The sequence below is a fragment of the Lepidochelys olivacea genome (genome assembly GCF_965140295.1).
Source record: "Lepidochelys olivacea isolate rLepOli2 genome assembly, chromosome: 2".
In the NCBI taxonomy this organism is placed as follows: domain Eukaryota; kingdom Metazoa; phylum Chordata; order Testudines; family Cheloniidae; genus Lepidochelys; species Lepidochelys olivacea.
Window position 1 is genome coordinate 90,698,561 of NC_140412.1, and position 16,807 is coordinate 90,715,367.

The 16,807-nt window shown below is 39.2% G+C and overlaps 1 protein-coding gene across 1 annotated transcript in view; it reads right to left on the reverse strand.

Moving 5' to 3' along the window:
- The window catches only part of PIEZO2 (piezo type mechanosensitive ion channel component 2), a 454,253-nt gene that overhangs the window by 155,498 nt on the left and 281,948 nt on the right, over positions 1-16,807 (reverse strand). Inside the window, exons 6-7 of the mRNA XM_084618523.1 lie at positions 12,059-12,266; positions 8,022-8,235 (exon numbers count right to left, since the gene is read on the reverse strand). Of these exons, the coding sequence (XP_084474649.1) occupies positions 8,022-8,235; positions 12,059-12,266 (422 nt within the window). The remainder of the gene's footprint in view (positions 1-8,021; positions 8,236-12,058; positions 12,267-16,807) is intronic.

The window sequence follows — 16,807 nt, forward strand, 5'->3', positions numbered from 1 at the left end:
CAGGCAGCAGGTTCTGGATATTTGATTCTCTGTCCAGTTCCATCTCAGCCCTAACCCTGGGCAGAATAATTTGCCTAATGAGCTGCTCTATGCTATATCGTCTGACAGAAGTCCCCAAGGGACCATCCCTCACTAGGGATAGCTGGAGTACAGTGCACTTGAGCCATACTCCTCACTGCCTTCTACCCTAGAGGCTGCAGGGAGGTGGCATGGAAATCAGCTATGCCAGTATTACATATTGAGGAATTCCCAAACTCCAGGGGAATCCTCAGCTGGCAAGATGGAAGCAGTTTCTGCCTCCTTTGTATAGCATGAGTGGTGTAATGTGATTAGAGCAGGTCTAAGAATCTGGTCCTGTATTTTCTCTCTCCCCCACAACACTTTGTATGGGGCTTGTCCTGTTAGATTGTGAGCTGCCTGGGACACTTGGAAAGTGTCTAGTACATAGTTGGCTTCACCACAGTCCAAATATTACTAAGTATAATATCACAATAACAGATGTAAGGGCCCTGTGTTTGGACAGCCCTCAGTAGAGATGGGATATTCACAGAGACTGTCCAAACCATTTAGAAAATATATGATTCATCATGCCACCCAGCAGTAAAGAAATGACTTCTAATGAAGGATTTTGTTGCATATAATGAGGCTCATCATGTGCTGGCTTGTTTGGTGGATGAAAACCTGGGACAAAACACTTCCAAAGAAAGGTGTTATCCAGAACAGCACATGCCTTGGGCTACCTCATAGTTTAGATTTAATACAGGCAAGAGATTAGTATAATGGCAAGGACAGGTATTGCTTTTTACCAACAAGAGCTTGAACTTGCCTTCCCAAGCTGCTAACAGAACCAGCCACACCTGTAGCAAAAAAGACCTAAAACTTTAAGGGAGTTACATAGGTATTATTTCTAAATATTACTGCGAGTGTTCTGAGTTCTGGGATGTTTCATTATTAATATGCATCTCCCTTGGGAAATTAGTGTGAGGACAATGACAATTAGCTACCTCTGTTGCTCTTTTAGGTGTAAATCTTCCCCTTAAATCAAGTTAAAGTAGGCTCCCTGGCAAAATAATTAGTGCAATTCTGCTGTGAAAAGAGAGGTACTGCGACAAGAGGACCATCCCTTGTGTGGTCTGGAATACCACTCTATGGGTGCTCAGTTTGCTTTAACTGGCAGAGGATGATAGGTAAGGGGCAAGGGCAGCAGATAAGATCCATGAAGCATGAATCCACTCATTTCCTCCACCAGAGAGGGCACTCAGACATCATGTGATATCAATGCCTAGAATGATTAGAAAGGGGACACAAAGAGCAGAGAGTCTACTCCATCCACATAGTGGCTCCATATAGAACATACAAATGGATTTCTGATCTTCCTTCTGATTGGACATCCTTATCAACACTTGTCATCAGTATTGGGCATCCAAGGAAGGCCCAGGTCCAGTGCGTTTGTGGTTTGAGAAGAATGTTCCACTTGTCTCTTGGGGGGGGGGGAAGAGGGGAAGAAACCCAGAGAATTAATTTGCGAGAAAGAATATTTGCGAGAAAGAATTGCTGCAATGCAATTTGTGTCTGTGACTAATCTGAGTTACCAATTTCACTATTTTTCCTAGACATTTTTTTTATTCACCATGTATACACATTTTATTCCCCTTGTATATCAGAGAAGGGATTAGGCTGCAAACTTTGAATCCAGATCCCAGCTCTTGGGGATGTTCAAATGAAGGGCTCTGAGTTGGGCCCAGGGAAAGGGAAAAACTCCCTCTATTTTGTAAATATGCAAATAATTCAGCCATTATGACTCTACCAGTATTTTGCATGATCAGAGTGGAAGACAACCTAGACTGGTCATGTGATGCAGTGCTTAGCTTCTACTGCGATGGCTGCTATAAAAAGTAAACCCCATAAAAGATAAACAGACGTTATTCAGAAAGCAATTTCCCTTATGCTTAGAACAAGGTCTCAGATTTGACCTATATGTTTAGGATCTAATACAGCAACTTGCTGGGCATCCTCAATTCTCATTCACTTCAACTGGACTTGAGGTGCCATCTACCTTTCAGACGATTGACACCACAAGATGAGGCCCTCAATATCACTGGAAGTTAGTGATCGCCATACAGACCATATAAAGACAACAAATCTACAGTTTTTGTCTTAGATTGTCTAGATTTTTATTAATTTATAAGGGTAAACTCACTCATTCTCTAGACAAACTCATTCATTTTTAAACTGTAAGTTATAAACACTAAATCTGGCATTGATTGGCAGGGAAGCACACTAACTATTTAGTTACATACCTAAAGGATAAATCATTCGGTGAATATACTATGTTACTAACAATTTTGTGAAGGAATAGGGTAAATGACTTGAGATAAAGCCTTATGTTATTGGATTGATCCCATTTCTTCATCTTGGCAAGCCCTCTGCTACCCAACATACTAGATACTATATAAATAAACCACACCTGAAAAAACTGCAGGAAACACTTTGTGCAAGTGCCAATATATCGTTGCATATTTTTTCAGGATGCCACACTTTGTATATAGTTTCTAAGATCATTTTGTTTACTAGTCAATGTAAAGAATATATATTGTGACAAAGTTCCTCCTTTGCCTTTGTGGGTCCTGCGCTTATTGGCGGATTTGCTTGCCTCAGAGATTCACGGCACGCCTCAGTTTGGCCACTTTTGCTAGGGGCTCAAACCTGCTATCCACTGAGCTAACCTCATCACTGGGCAGCATGGGGGAAACAGAGAACAATCCCTGCAGTCTCTGTATCCCACCTAGTGGGTTGGGGACAGGCCAGATCCCTTTCCAATTTAGACCTTCCCTTCTAGTGTTTCTCACAGACCAGGTCAACTCCTCCTGTGTCCGATCAGGAGTTGGGGGGGATGGGGGGAACCCGGGTGCACCCTCTACACCGGGTTCCAGCCCAGGGCCCTGTGGATAGCAGCTGTCTACAATGTTCCCTGTATCAGCTGTGTGACAGCTACAACTCCCTGGGCTACTTCCCCATGGCCTTCCCCCAGCACCTTCTTTATCTTCGCTGCAGGATCTTCCTCCTGAAGCCTGATCACGGCTTGAACTCTTCAGTCCTGCAGAAGCATGCCTTCTCACTCCCTGCTCCTTGTGCACTCCCCTACTAACTGATGGGAGGTCCTTTTTAAACCAGGTGTCCAGATTAGCCTGCCAGCCATAACTGATTCTAGAAAGTTCTTAATTGACTCTAGGTGTCTTGATTAGCTTGCCCGTCTTAATTGGTTCTAGCAGGTTCCTGATTGCTCTAGGGCAGCCCCTGCTCTGGTCGCTCAGGGAACAGAAAACTGTTTATCCAGTGGCCTGTATATTTGCCTTCTACCAGACTCCTGTATCCCCCGTAATTAGTTGGCTCTCCAGGCCCTGTGGATCTCCCCCTTAGGCTGGGGGGGGGATCCTTTTGTAGTGGACGAGCTCTGCCCGCCCACGTCCTGGATTCCCAATAGGACCAGACTCCTGTATCCCCCGTAATTAGTTGGCTCTCCAGGCCCTGTGGATCTCCCCCTTAGGCTGGGGGGGGATCCTTTTGTAGTGGACGAGCTCTGCCCGCCCACGTCCTGGATTCCCAATAGGACCAGACTCCTGTATCCCCCGTAATTAGTTGGCTCTCCAGGCCCTGTGGATCTTCCCCTTAGGCTGGGGGGGGATCCTTTTGTAGTGGACGAGCTCTGCCCGCCCACGTCCTGGATTCCCAATAGGACCAGACTCCTGTATCCCCCGTAATTAGTTGGCTCTCCAGGCCCTGTGGATCTCCCCCTTAGGCTGGGGGGGGATCCTTTTGTAGTGGACGAGCTCTGCCCGCCCACGTCCTGGATTCCCAATAGGACCAGACTCCTGTACCCAAACTGGTCTGGGTCTGTCACAATATGTATATGGCAGAAATATGATATTTTCAGAATTAATGTTCAGAAATGGTATTTTTTTGAATTGGTGCAGTTTTTCCCTTTCAGTAAATCACCAACTTACCAATGATAAGGCAGTTAGTTCATTTAGAAGGAATCTGTATTTAAGAATTGGAAGAATATCTGTTTAAAAAGAAGATAACAGAACCAATGCGGTCTAGCTGGCAAGAGCTCAATTAATATTTGTTTGGTACTTTGAAACTTTACAGCACTAAGTCCTAACTAAAGAGTTGATTCATCCTCACTGGCAAAGGTCTCACAAACCGCACCCTCCTGCACCAGCAAGGGACCCTGTTCCCTGGGAAGAGAGGCATTCTTGTGCCTCCTCCCTCCCGCCGGGACTGGTCTAGGGAAAGATATCTTTAAACTGAAGATGCAGCTCCACAGGATCCCTACCACTGCAGAATGTCAAGGGCATATAATGAGTGCCCTGGCTCTACCTCCTCACTACCAGCTTTTCAGTCTACTTATCGGGCTTCAACATGCAGAACCGTTTTGTGCACACTGAGTTTTATGAAATGTTGCATGAAAATTACATCTGCATGTAGCAGAGGCATAAATATAAGCAGGCTCTGTGGCATGATTGCTGCTTTAAAGAAGTTCCATATATTTATCCTAGATAAAGCAGTACAGTAAAGACACAGTGCTATATTTTTCCTTATCCTTTTTACGTTTTAATTTATTTATTGCTGCAGCTCCCCAGGAGGATTCAGATCAACACATTCAAGTTCACCAACGTACACCATCCTGTTTTTATTTTTGGTTATGCCTCTTCTCATACAAGCGGTCAATGGATGCTTTTATTTTTATCACTAGTGCTGGATTTTGAAGTGGGGGTTTCTTAAAGGTACAGCATAGGGGGAAAACATTAGTGGATGAATACAGTTAACATCAGAACTTCCCTACTTGTCCAGATGTAGTTTAACTTAATCTAATCTGACAGAAAGTGGCATGCTGGCAAACTGATGTGTTTCGCTATCCAAAGCAGACACATTATTTTGACCGGAACCAACTCATACATTTCTTGTGGACCCAGGAATGTCAATGTTAACAGCTTTTAAAAGTCCAGCCTTCTACTCCTTTGAGAGAAATATTATCCCTCATTAGCTCAACAGGATTTATTTTAACGTCAGCCCTTGCATCTGCACAAAGTGGAAAGCAGGGAGGAATCTAACCTGGGAACAGAGTTTTTAAATTTTACAAAGAAATAAAAGCCCTGTTTCAGGTGGATCCTCTCTATTTTGTGGATGGGTGAAAGTCACTTTCTCCTTGTAACAAAGCCGAGCCCCGCCCCCCAAGCATTAGCACATACTTACTGAACTGATTTCCCTAGCAATGATTTTAGCACAAAGAGGTGAAGTGATTTTCACATAAATTAACAAAGCTGAGAATTGTTACCCCTTTCTCTTGTAAGTGACTATTAAAAATATATTTTGGATAGGAAAGAGAAAAGGAAAAGCAAAATACATAACAAATAAAAGAATAACTGTAAAATATATTAAGAATATGATTCTTATCTCAATGTACTTGGGATTTACGTGTGTGAGCCAGACACTCGTATTAATGGGTCAAACTTGTGCCTCAAACTGAAAATATTGTGAATAAAATAGCAATATACCAAATTTCTTGTAGAATATTATGCTAAAATATTTTTCTGTGCCACCCAAAATACATCTATATCTCATTTTCTTCTATTCCTCTACCCACAGCCTAAGCACCACCCATGCAGCTCTTTTTAATACCATATTTGTGGCTTTCTCTCAATCTCAGATTTGTATATCCCTTAATGGCCAACAAATACCACTACTGCTCTTTCCTCAGCTCTCTCCTAAAATTATTACTTCCACAAAGCCCATCAATATCAATTCATCAGATCAAGATGTGTGATTACAAAAAGATACATGTACTGCTTAGAGATTAGACTATCTACTGCTCACTTGTCTTCTGTTATATTATGCATCTGAACATTGTCTGTGTAATTTAGAATATAAGATCCTTAAGTCACATCATATATTATTTATAAGAACAGCTAAGTTTCTAAAGCCCAAGAGTCTACTTTTCTGCCCCTACTGTCAAGTTACTTTGCATATTTACTAGGATGTTTTACTCATGCATATCATTTTTATTCTAAAACTTTGATTAAGAGGTAGCTAATTAAACTTGGTACTTTAAATCTGTAAAGAGTTTAGGATAGTGAGAAATGTAAATAGACAATAAACAAAACATGGCTGACATCACATAATACATTATATGAATTTTTCAGCTTTTTGAGGTCTTGTATCTTTAGGAATCTCATTGGAGTCCTCTTTAAGTGAAATTCTATTATGAAAAAGCCCAACTGCACTATTTATGAAGAAATTTAAAGCAAAAACTAAGACCTAAACTACATTAACTGCAAACTTTTAGCTGTTTCCATGTGTGGATTTGAAATAAGTGAAAAGAAGAGTAGTCTTTATAAATGTTCAAATTAAAGAGAGCGCTTTAATGCTTTAAGTAAAAATACTATGCAGCACACTACAAAGTAGATTGGAGAAGCTTTTCTACCTTGATAAGAATTTATTGGTGTATAATATAGGGCCATATCCTAGTACACAGGTAGTTAATGGGATGTTTGCAATTTTCTCCCAACATATTAAAAAAGAAGCAAAAGGAAGTTCTATGGCCTGTGTTATACAGAAGGTCAGACTTGATGCCAGTGGTCTCTTCTAATCTTGGAATCTATAAACCTATGAAAAAGAAGGATTTTAGGCTGCTTAAGAATCTGTTTTAAAAATACTTTTCTCTTTTTTCTCCCTTTAGGTTATGAGAATTCATACGATTGCCTAAGCTGGCCTCTAGATGGTACAAAAGAACTTACACCTAGGAATCTTTTCTGATATACATGTGAAGATTTATGTTCCCTGCACCATGTGGCTACTTAGATCATCCTCCTAAAATCAGCAATCCCAACATTACAAAATGTAGCTGTGGAATAAATAAAATGTCGAAAAATATAAGCACCAGAAACTGAACGTAACGTGCCAATGTACTTAACATACCAACTGTTATACAAAAAGAGTTACATATACAGTTGTGAGACTCTATTTTTCACTTGTTTTAACTAATTGCTTTGAGACAAAAAATGATTAATACTGGCTCATCAAGTGTTCTTTCATTTTCAATTTAAAATAGCTTAAAGTAACATGAAACTTACTACAGACAACATGAACATTAAAGAGTTAAATTAAATTTAATTCAATTAAATATAGTGGCCCCAAGCATTATTTATCATAAAGGCAATCTGAGGTCACAACCCAGTGGAACACATACTAACCAATAAAATACTCCCATGACTTCATATACTTTCGATTTTTTTTAAAAAAGATTTCTTCTTGTATGTTTTACATCCAATAGATATTTATTACAGAGGCGCTGTGTGGAAACTTCAGACACCAACATGTTACATTTTGATCCAAGCATCCAGACTACCTGTATGAGCATAGAACTGGTGTGTGGTGTATTAACACAGGATACACCTCTATATTTTTGAAGGTCAGGAAGGGTTCATGCTATTTGCCTAATATTATGCAAAGTAGGCATGATCCTCAACCTCCTGGCAAGTTGTCAAAGTAGCCTTCAGTTCAAAGTAAGTGCACTGACAATGACAATAATGTACGCACACTCTTTACCAATCAAGAGGTGGTAATGTTGTATTTTATATCTTCTTGTTACCACTGCCACAAACGTGTGTGTATGTTCTGGGTGATGTACTGCCATTCCCTTAGTCTGTGGGTCATCATATCTTCTGGATTTCTCTGTCTTCTTATCTTTTTAGCCAGAAAACCTCTCTCTTTCCCACTGAGGATTACTCCTGCCTAAAAAGGCTCATTGTTGTAATCTCTCACACAGAGAAGCCTCTAGGGCCAATCCAGTTTACTTCATGCTTTGACTTTCAAAGTCTGATGGATTTTCCTAGCATTACACATATTTTCCTAGAATTATGTTAAATTATTTGTAATGTGGAAGAGCAATTCCAACAACATCTATCATCAGAAAAGTGCACCACTTGTCTATAATTAAACAATGCAGACAGGTCTCTTACCTTGCATAGTAGTCCTTTGGGGGAACAACTTCCTGAAAGAATTGTAACTGGTACAGATAAAGTCCAATCAAGTGCCCCGCACTGTATATAGCCATTAATACACACAGACAGCTGAATATCAGCGGATCAAATGCTAGGCAACAGGACCACCATGTGCACAGCCCCAAAAATACAAAGAAATACACAGCTGATGTCAAAGATGGCAACATCATACCTGCAAAAACAAATATTGAGGATACTTTGAGAATATTAGTGTTAAAAACATTTATTAATCCTAAAACATTATGTAGTTTATCAAAAGAATTTCAAAATCACATTTCTGTTTTGATAGTTTTTACTTATTATAGGTAACACTAAGACTGCTATTAACTGAAAAATGCCATAAAACATGTACATATTTTTTTCATTTTGCTTATTCTATGAAAAAACAACACTTGGTATGTAGCTAAAATTAGAAGGATTAGATTTATATTAGTAAATGTTGATTTCAAAATATTTCCATCAGTACTAATAGAAATTTACAGATAAGCAGAGTAAGAAAAATGCTGCTTGATAACTTATTAGAGTTTGATGTATTTTGACATGTGATGTTGATAATTTGTGTTTAATGGTTATAAAGCTTTAACTTTTTGAATCTCAACATCTACTGTAATTAAAGAATTATAAAATCAAATTCTGCCATGCCTATATATAGTCAATTTCAATATTTCCTCTGAGTACTTCCTGTCCCTAGTTTGTGCAGCTCCTTCCCACAGTAAAAGGGGAGAGAAAAACAAGAATTTGTGATCATAAACCCCCAAATCAGCAGTGAGACGCAGAGGTAGGTACTGTACCTGAAAATACTTTTAACTTTTTTTAAAAAATTGTTAGATTTCAAGTTAACATTTCTGTAAAATAATCAGTAGGATAATAAAATACTATGATTAATTAATATGGTGTGAAAGTTTCCCATGTAATCATTGAATTTCTAATCACTAGAAATTTGTGTCCCAGTCAGTGAGATACTGTGTACACTGGAAATAAAAGAGCATCTACAATATATCCAGTACATGTGGTCTATGTAAGTGCCAAATATGGATGAAAAGTAATCCAATTTATATCTCATAAATATTTGTAATACTTAGTGTATACCAAGGGCTGTCTTGTATCCTACGTAGATTTTCTTTTACACACTTAAACAACATTTCATTTGTGAAGTTGCTATTTTCACTCTTCACAGCTGGAGAACATCTCATGAAACGCCTACTGTACCCTGTAAGAGGGGTATTTGAGGAGGTGGGGATGGGGAGATGCTCATATCTAAGATGCAGGAAACTGGAGGAAGTGACATAAGAAACTTTCATCCTACATAATGTGCCAAAGGCATCACCAAAGCAACTCCACTGAAGTCAATGGAATCACACTAGGGATGAATCCGGCCCATTTTGCTTCAAAAATCTTGACAATTGCATACTTGAATGGAAGGTGGATACAACCCAAGAGATCTGGGGCTCATTCATCTGAGTCTGGGTAGTCATCCTCCAGCAGAGTGGCCTGCTGTGCCTCAGAAAGATCCAGGTCTTGGTGCACTGGTTCTCAAACTTTTGTACTGGTGACCTCTTTCACATAGAAAACCTCTGAGTGTGACCCCCTCCTTATAAATTAAAAATACTTTTTATATATTTAACACCATTATAAATGCTGAAGCCAAAGCGGGGTTTGGGGTGGAGGCTGAAAGCTTGCGACCCCCCATGTAAGAACCTTGTGACCCCCTGAAGGGTGCCAATCCCCAGTTTGAGAACCCCTGCCTTGGTGGATGCAGCTTTAAACTGTGTTTGGAGCTCTACCATCAGACGGAAGCCACTTGATGGATGGGATGAATCAATTCATTCACCGGCCAGCGTGCTCTCCTGGCCAGCTCCACTCACTCCTGGGTGATGATGTCTCCCTTTCAGCTCCCAAGCTGAGTAGGGTTGTGAACTCTTTACACTGATGAAAATCCCCACTTCCTGTTGTGCTTCAGCTGACCAGGGTCTTTCATCCTGGGTTATGTTAGCAGAAGCTAGCATAAACCTCACTGCTGAGGTGTAGGACACACAGTATTGTACATACTAAAGTTAGCTTTATATATCTGTGCTAAAAGAACCTTCCACTAACAGTAAATTGGTCTGTGTTGTATTAGCATAATCACAGGCTTGTACTTTAGGCCAAGCTATTGTCTCTCCTCCAATATATAATCTGTGAGTATGTACCATTTTCATGATTCATATATTTAAAGGTCAGAAGGTTCCCTTATGATCATCTAGTCTGACCTCATGCAAAACAGAGGCCACAGAAACTCATCCAATCTGCATCAAGCCTATAACACTGTTCTTTCTTTTAAATAGATATCCAGTCTTGATTTAGTCTTCAGTGATGGAGAATCTACCACATTCATAGGTAAATTTTGAGAATAGCAGCCGTGTTAGTCTGTAACCACAAAAAGAAAAGGAGGACTTGTGGCACCTTAGAGACTAACAAATTTATTTGAGCATAAGCTTTCGTGAGCTACAGCTCACTTCCAATTGCTCATTACTCTTGCTGTTAAAAAATTTCACTTTTTTCTAGCCTGACGTTGTCTAGTTTTAGTTTGCAACTATTATGCCTTTTTCTGCTAGATTAAAAAAATGTCTACTATCAGAAAAAAACTTTTCCCTTGGCAGGTACTTTCAGACTGTGATCAATTCACCTTTTAACCTCCCTCCCCCAACTAAACAGATTGAGCTTATTAAATCTCGCACTATAAGACATCTTTTCCAGACCTCAAATCATTCTTATAGCTCTTTTCTAAGTCCTCTTTGATTTTTCAACATCCTTTTTGAAGTGCAGACACGAGAACAGGAAACAGTGCTACACTGATGTTCTCACTAATTCCAAATACCGAAGGAATATCACCTCTGAACTCCTCCTTTATATTCTTTGCTTATATATCCCTAGAATGCATTTGCCCTCTTAGCTAAAGCATCGCATTGGAAACTCATGTTCATTTGGTTATCTACCATGAATCTGAAGTCCTTTTCCATGTCTTTTCATTCCAAGATACAGTCTCCCATCTTTTAGGTGTGACCTACATTCTATGTTCCTAGATTTGGCTTCATTAAAATGCATGTTATCCAAATAAGCCCACTTTACCAAGTGATCCAGATTGGTCTGCATAACTAACCTGTCCCCATCACGATTTACCACTTCCCCACTGTTTTTGACACTCTGCTGCAAATTTCACCAGAAATTTTATACTTAATTCTGTTTTATTCTTTGATAAAGACATTGAATAGCATTGGGAGTACAGACTCTTGCAGGACCCCACTAGAAACATCGCCCTAGGATGATGTTTCCTCATTTACAATTACTTTTCATGATCCATCAGTTAATCAGTTTTTAATCCATTTAATATGGATTACATTAATTTTATATAGTTCTATTTATTAATCAGATGTCATGCAGGAGTATGTTGAATGCCCTACAGAAGTCTATTATGTCACTAGTGTTACCTTTATCAACCAATTTTGTAATTTCATAAAAAAAAATCAAATTTGAACATTTTTTATTACAGAATGTATAACACACCAGTAAATAAAGAGTAGCAATGTTTTGTTTTGTGTATGTTTAATATTGTGTGATGTGCAGGTGTGTGACATGTGAGACGTGTGTGAGTGTGAGGGAGTCAGTGTGAGTGTGCGTTAGTAGAAGGAGCTAGCACCTAGTCTATTAATGCACATTCCACTTCTTACCTACAACATGTAGCCTTTCACAGTTTGGCCATAATAATAGCTTTAAAATTAACATATGCAATGAGTGGACCGGTTAGTACTAGCACCAAAATAAATAAATAAATAAATGAAATTAAGCAACTCAGTGTAATTCCATGCCTGCCAAAAGCTAATTTAAATAAAAATCAGCAGAAATTAATTTTCCTTCCAAATTTCCATTTTTATTCCCCAGTGTGCCAAAGTGCTGAAAATTCATTTGTACAATGCATAATCTCAGGGACTCTTGATGAATTTATCAAAAGCACCAACCTGTTGAACCAAGTAAAATTGTAACAACAACTTTTCCAGCGGTGGTTATAATGTTTCCAATAAACTCTTTTAGTTTGGAAGCCAGTGAGGCAATTCTGCGCAGTAGTTTTAATTTTGTGGTTTCTTCAAATTCCTCTTCGCTATTTTCTCCACCATCCAAATCCTCACATATCAATGCATCATCTGGCTCTAACTTTTCTCTTCCAGCCTTAGAAAGAGAGAGAAAACAATGTGAGATGAAACAAGGGACTTGTGTCATATAGGTTATTTGTCAAGTCTTTTTTATAGTGACTGACTCTATAATCACAAAATAATCCAAATAAAGAGTTGTGAAAGGTATATTAGAAGTCCATTTGGATATCTAAGGCTACCACCTTAGACTTGTCTGAAAAGAAAGAGATGAAAAATATTTGAGAGTGAGATTTTCCCTGGCAAATGCAATCCAGCTGGTTCCTCTGGCAGCTAGCAGGTAATTCCAGTTCTACATGTCTCTATTCAAAATTATGACCACTCAACATTCTGCCAGGTTTGTTGATTAGATTTTGTTAAGTCCCTTTGAGACACAGATCATTATTATTATTTCCAAGTCCAGACCAAAGGTGACTCCCTACCAGATGATGTTCCTCAGGGTAACCTCCTTCTTGGGATCATTACCATTCCCTATTGCAGGTTCTTTCCTCCCCCCTGCTTACGAACCCAGAGTTTATCAATTGGATGGAAGGGTGTGTTAGCTGCCTTTTCCTTGATCTTTCCATAGATTAGTTAGCAAGAGGCACTGGCACGACGAACAGCCATGACAACTATCAGTAGCATGCCTGGACTCAGAAATCAAAAAATCTAGGCCTTCTTCCAAACCTAGATTTGCTTCATTATATCAAATAGTGCTACTATCAAGGCTAGTTTTCATAGAGAAAGGGAAAGAGAATTCTATATATGTCATTCTAGTATGGATGTGGCTATAAATGTGACTCTCTAAAAGAGATTAATACCAGTGTGCTATTAGTATAAATGCAAAAAGAGATCACAGATAGAAACATTACAATAAACAAGCTTTCTTGTTTCTTCAATATATCCACTGATTGCACTATGTTACTCAAACCTGACTGAGTCAAATTCACCAAAAGAGTGTCCCAGTTGGTCCCCACATCCCCATTCTATTTTGTTTCTGTAATGTTACACTATCAATTTATCCAGCTACAAATGGGTTTACTGAGGAGGCCCAGCATGTGGGACTGGTATTCAGGTAACAATTCCCACCGACAGGGAAGAGAAAGAGATGGAGAGAATCCCAGCAACAGGGAACGAGAGAAGAAGGAGAAGTGTGCATGTGTTTGGGACAGGGGAATAGAATCAAAGAGCTGTGAGGAAGGTGATAGCTCAGGATGGATGGATGGATGAAAAGACTGGGAGGGAAAGAGATGTACCACTCAAACTCAAAGAAAGGTGGAAGCCTGGAAGGATGAGAGAGAGGGAGAGAATGTGAGAAAGAAAGATGGTGAAGAAACAAATAATACAAGGGACAGAAAGACAAATTTGAAAAATGTTAAGTAGCAATTAAACAATGAAAATGGGAGGGAAAGGGGAATTAAATAATGAAAAAAAGAGAAAGAAGAAGAAGAAAACCAGAAAAAAGACACCCAATAGGTAAGTAATTTGTTAGGACTTAATGGTGCCCTGGTCCAGGGAAAAAAATCTAACAATAAATGGGCCAGATCTTCACCTTGTGTAACTTGGCATAGTTCCATTTGTTTCACTGGAGTGACTCAGAATTAAACCAGCTGAGCATCTGACCCAATTACTTTCTTTTTGATAGCTAGGGGCATGTGTGAGTATTATATCTGTAATGACTTTTCAAGAGAACAACGTATTTATTGCAGCCATTGGAAATGACAAATTAGACAGCATTGATTGGGAGGCTTCCAGTGGCAATTGCAGAACTGTTATCCTTCTGAGTATTTAACTGTACAGAATACTTCATTACAATTTTGTTAGGTGGATTCCCCGAGGAAAAGAAACTCCCTCTTGTTCCATTTCACCTTTAAACTTTGTGCCAACTTTCTCTTCCCATTAATATTGTCTGTGACTGCCCAGAAAAAGCTTGTTCCATCTAGAGTTTCTATTTTGCAGACAATTAAATATGTATTAAATGCCGTAGAGCTGGTCTGGGAAATCCTCCTCTCTCTCAGACACATCCGGCTGTTTCACTAATTACGTCCATGATAAGTGGAGTGCGCTGGCGTCACAACCACCTTGTCATCTTCACAGTTCATTTTCATGGCTTTCAACAAACAAGGTTAATAGCTCTAGAAGCAAGACAATCATTAGGAGGTTGCAATGTGCACACCCAGTAAACACTTCGGGGGGAGGGGGGGAGGGCTAGCATGGAGAGGAATTACTATTGTCTGCTGCCCTTGCTAGAACTCATGTCTAGAGAGCTCTCTAGTTGATGCTACTTTACTTAAATAATTAACCACAAAACAATGCTAAATGCTAAATGCAGTTCAGCTAAATGCTGCATAATATTCTTCCTATCACCCTATCAAAGGGAAAAACACAGGAAAAAGAGTACGACACCTTCCTATGTACTACAATTACTAGAAGAACTTCTTATTTAGCCCCGTTGGGTCCAGTCCTGTGTTTCCAAGCCAACTGTAGCTCTAACTACGTTTCTTGTTTAACATGATCATTAAACAGATAACTCTTATGTGCATGCAAAAAACAAAGAAATCAGTGGAAGTTCTGGATCTTCAGGGATGTGGGATTGAGCTTTTAGTGTGCACGGACCTATATAAAGGAGAACATCTTCAGCTCTTCCATTTATTTATCTGTATCTATGGAGATACTGTTTACAACAAAAATAAAAAGATAATTTCAAAGTAACTGCTATTATAAAGGAGACTGGCAGATGTTCGATATAAATTACAATGTGGATTAAAACAATGAGCTCAAGTGGAAACTTTGAAAACAGATTTTGTTTGTATATATACAAATTATGCTTTCTACTAGAGATTGGCATGTCCAGTAATTGGAGCACAGACCTTTGGGCTAAGAACTCCCAATGTCTAATCCCAGCCTGGAGAGTGACTCCCTTGGTGGACTTAATTTATGTTCTTAAAGAATGTTCTTAATTTATCTTCCTTACTTACCCCATCTGTAAATGTTGATAGTATTTAGCTACCACACACAGGAGTTTATTAAGGACATATTTGCTAGTTCTCAGCCTAGATTTTCCAAGAAGTTGAAAGCTGAATCATAACATCCCCTGGCCATGCTGGCAAAATCGGTACCTGAGCAGAGCAGCACTCTTCTAGGAGACCAGAATGACAGACATTTTCTTCTGCTAGGCAGAATTTGGCATAGATGGATCTGCATAGATGAATGTGCGTAAAATGCCTTGAATATAAAAATCATTACAGAAATGTAATTGCTAGGAGTCTATATTAAATAGGAAGTCTATATTATTTTAAAACAATAATGATGACTTAATATCCTGAGTCAGCGCTTCACATATGTGCAAGAGCTGGAAATATAAACTGAAGACAGAGAAAAAACACAAAATCAACCCCCCCCCAAAAAAAACCCCAAAACCCTTACCCGGAAGGGAACAGAAAAATGAATTTAAAAACTGGTCTTGGGGGGATAAAATGAAAATTTAAATAGTATTAAACAAACGGCAGGAAATACACAAGATGGAAAAAAGGGAAAAGAAGGGAGGTAAAAAGAAATAAAAGGAAAAAAACAAGGGTGACAAGTAAGGAAAAGAAGGGAAGTTGCTTTGTTGCACAAATGGTGGAGCAGAAACCCTTTTTCTCTCTTCCAACCCATCTCAGCTGCTAAACTCATCCTATGCATATCATCGTAATTCTTTCCAAAAATAGCCTTTTGGTTTCCCTACAACACAATAGGGATCCTGGTTTTTCCACTTTGAGAGTCTGGTCACCCTAGTTTAGCTCCCCATAGTTCTAGTCAATCTGATGCACATTCTGTCTTACTCCCCTTTAGTCTGGGTGTTGGGGTGTTTGTCAGGGTGGAGGGGGGGAGAACCACTCGGAAGAAGAGTCTTTCTGGACTTACCAGTCCCTGCTTACCAGTCTCAATTAACATCTAACAGATTGTTTATAATGACAACTCTGAAGCTTCTATTGTTGCTTTCTCAAATAAAAATGGAAGTAATCACTGAGGTTGAACGTGAATGGACTAAGGATTTTGACTTTCACCTGGTGATAACCTGTCTGTTGTTCCAACAGTTTTTGATGCATATGCTGGACATGCTCATCATAAAACAGCATTATTCAAGGCAGACTGTTTTGCAAAGCCTTCACGCCACATGGGTCAGCCTGAGACTACAAACCAATGCTGCATAGAACATAGTTAGAAAAATACTTTTACTTCCATAATAAATTACTTATTATGCAACTACAGAATCCCCGTGGCTGCCGATTAAATCACATAAACCCCTCCATTCAACTAGTATATAACATTTTTGGAGTCATAAAAATGTGTTTCCGTGGCCTTTTCTATGTAGAATGGGGCCCCATGACTTTTTTATAAACAGACTAAATGTAGTTTAAGTTTTTCAACTTTGTGCAAGTCCCAGGAGTGTTCACTGTACAACACTTTTTAAAACTGCCAAACAGAGATAAAGCACAGGCAGAGAAACAGTCTTGCCTCTGTGGCAGCTACTATCATGACTAGGGCCAGAATATCCATTAGCTACTTTTGGGGACTGCTTTAATAAAATCTAGCTTT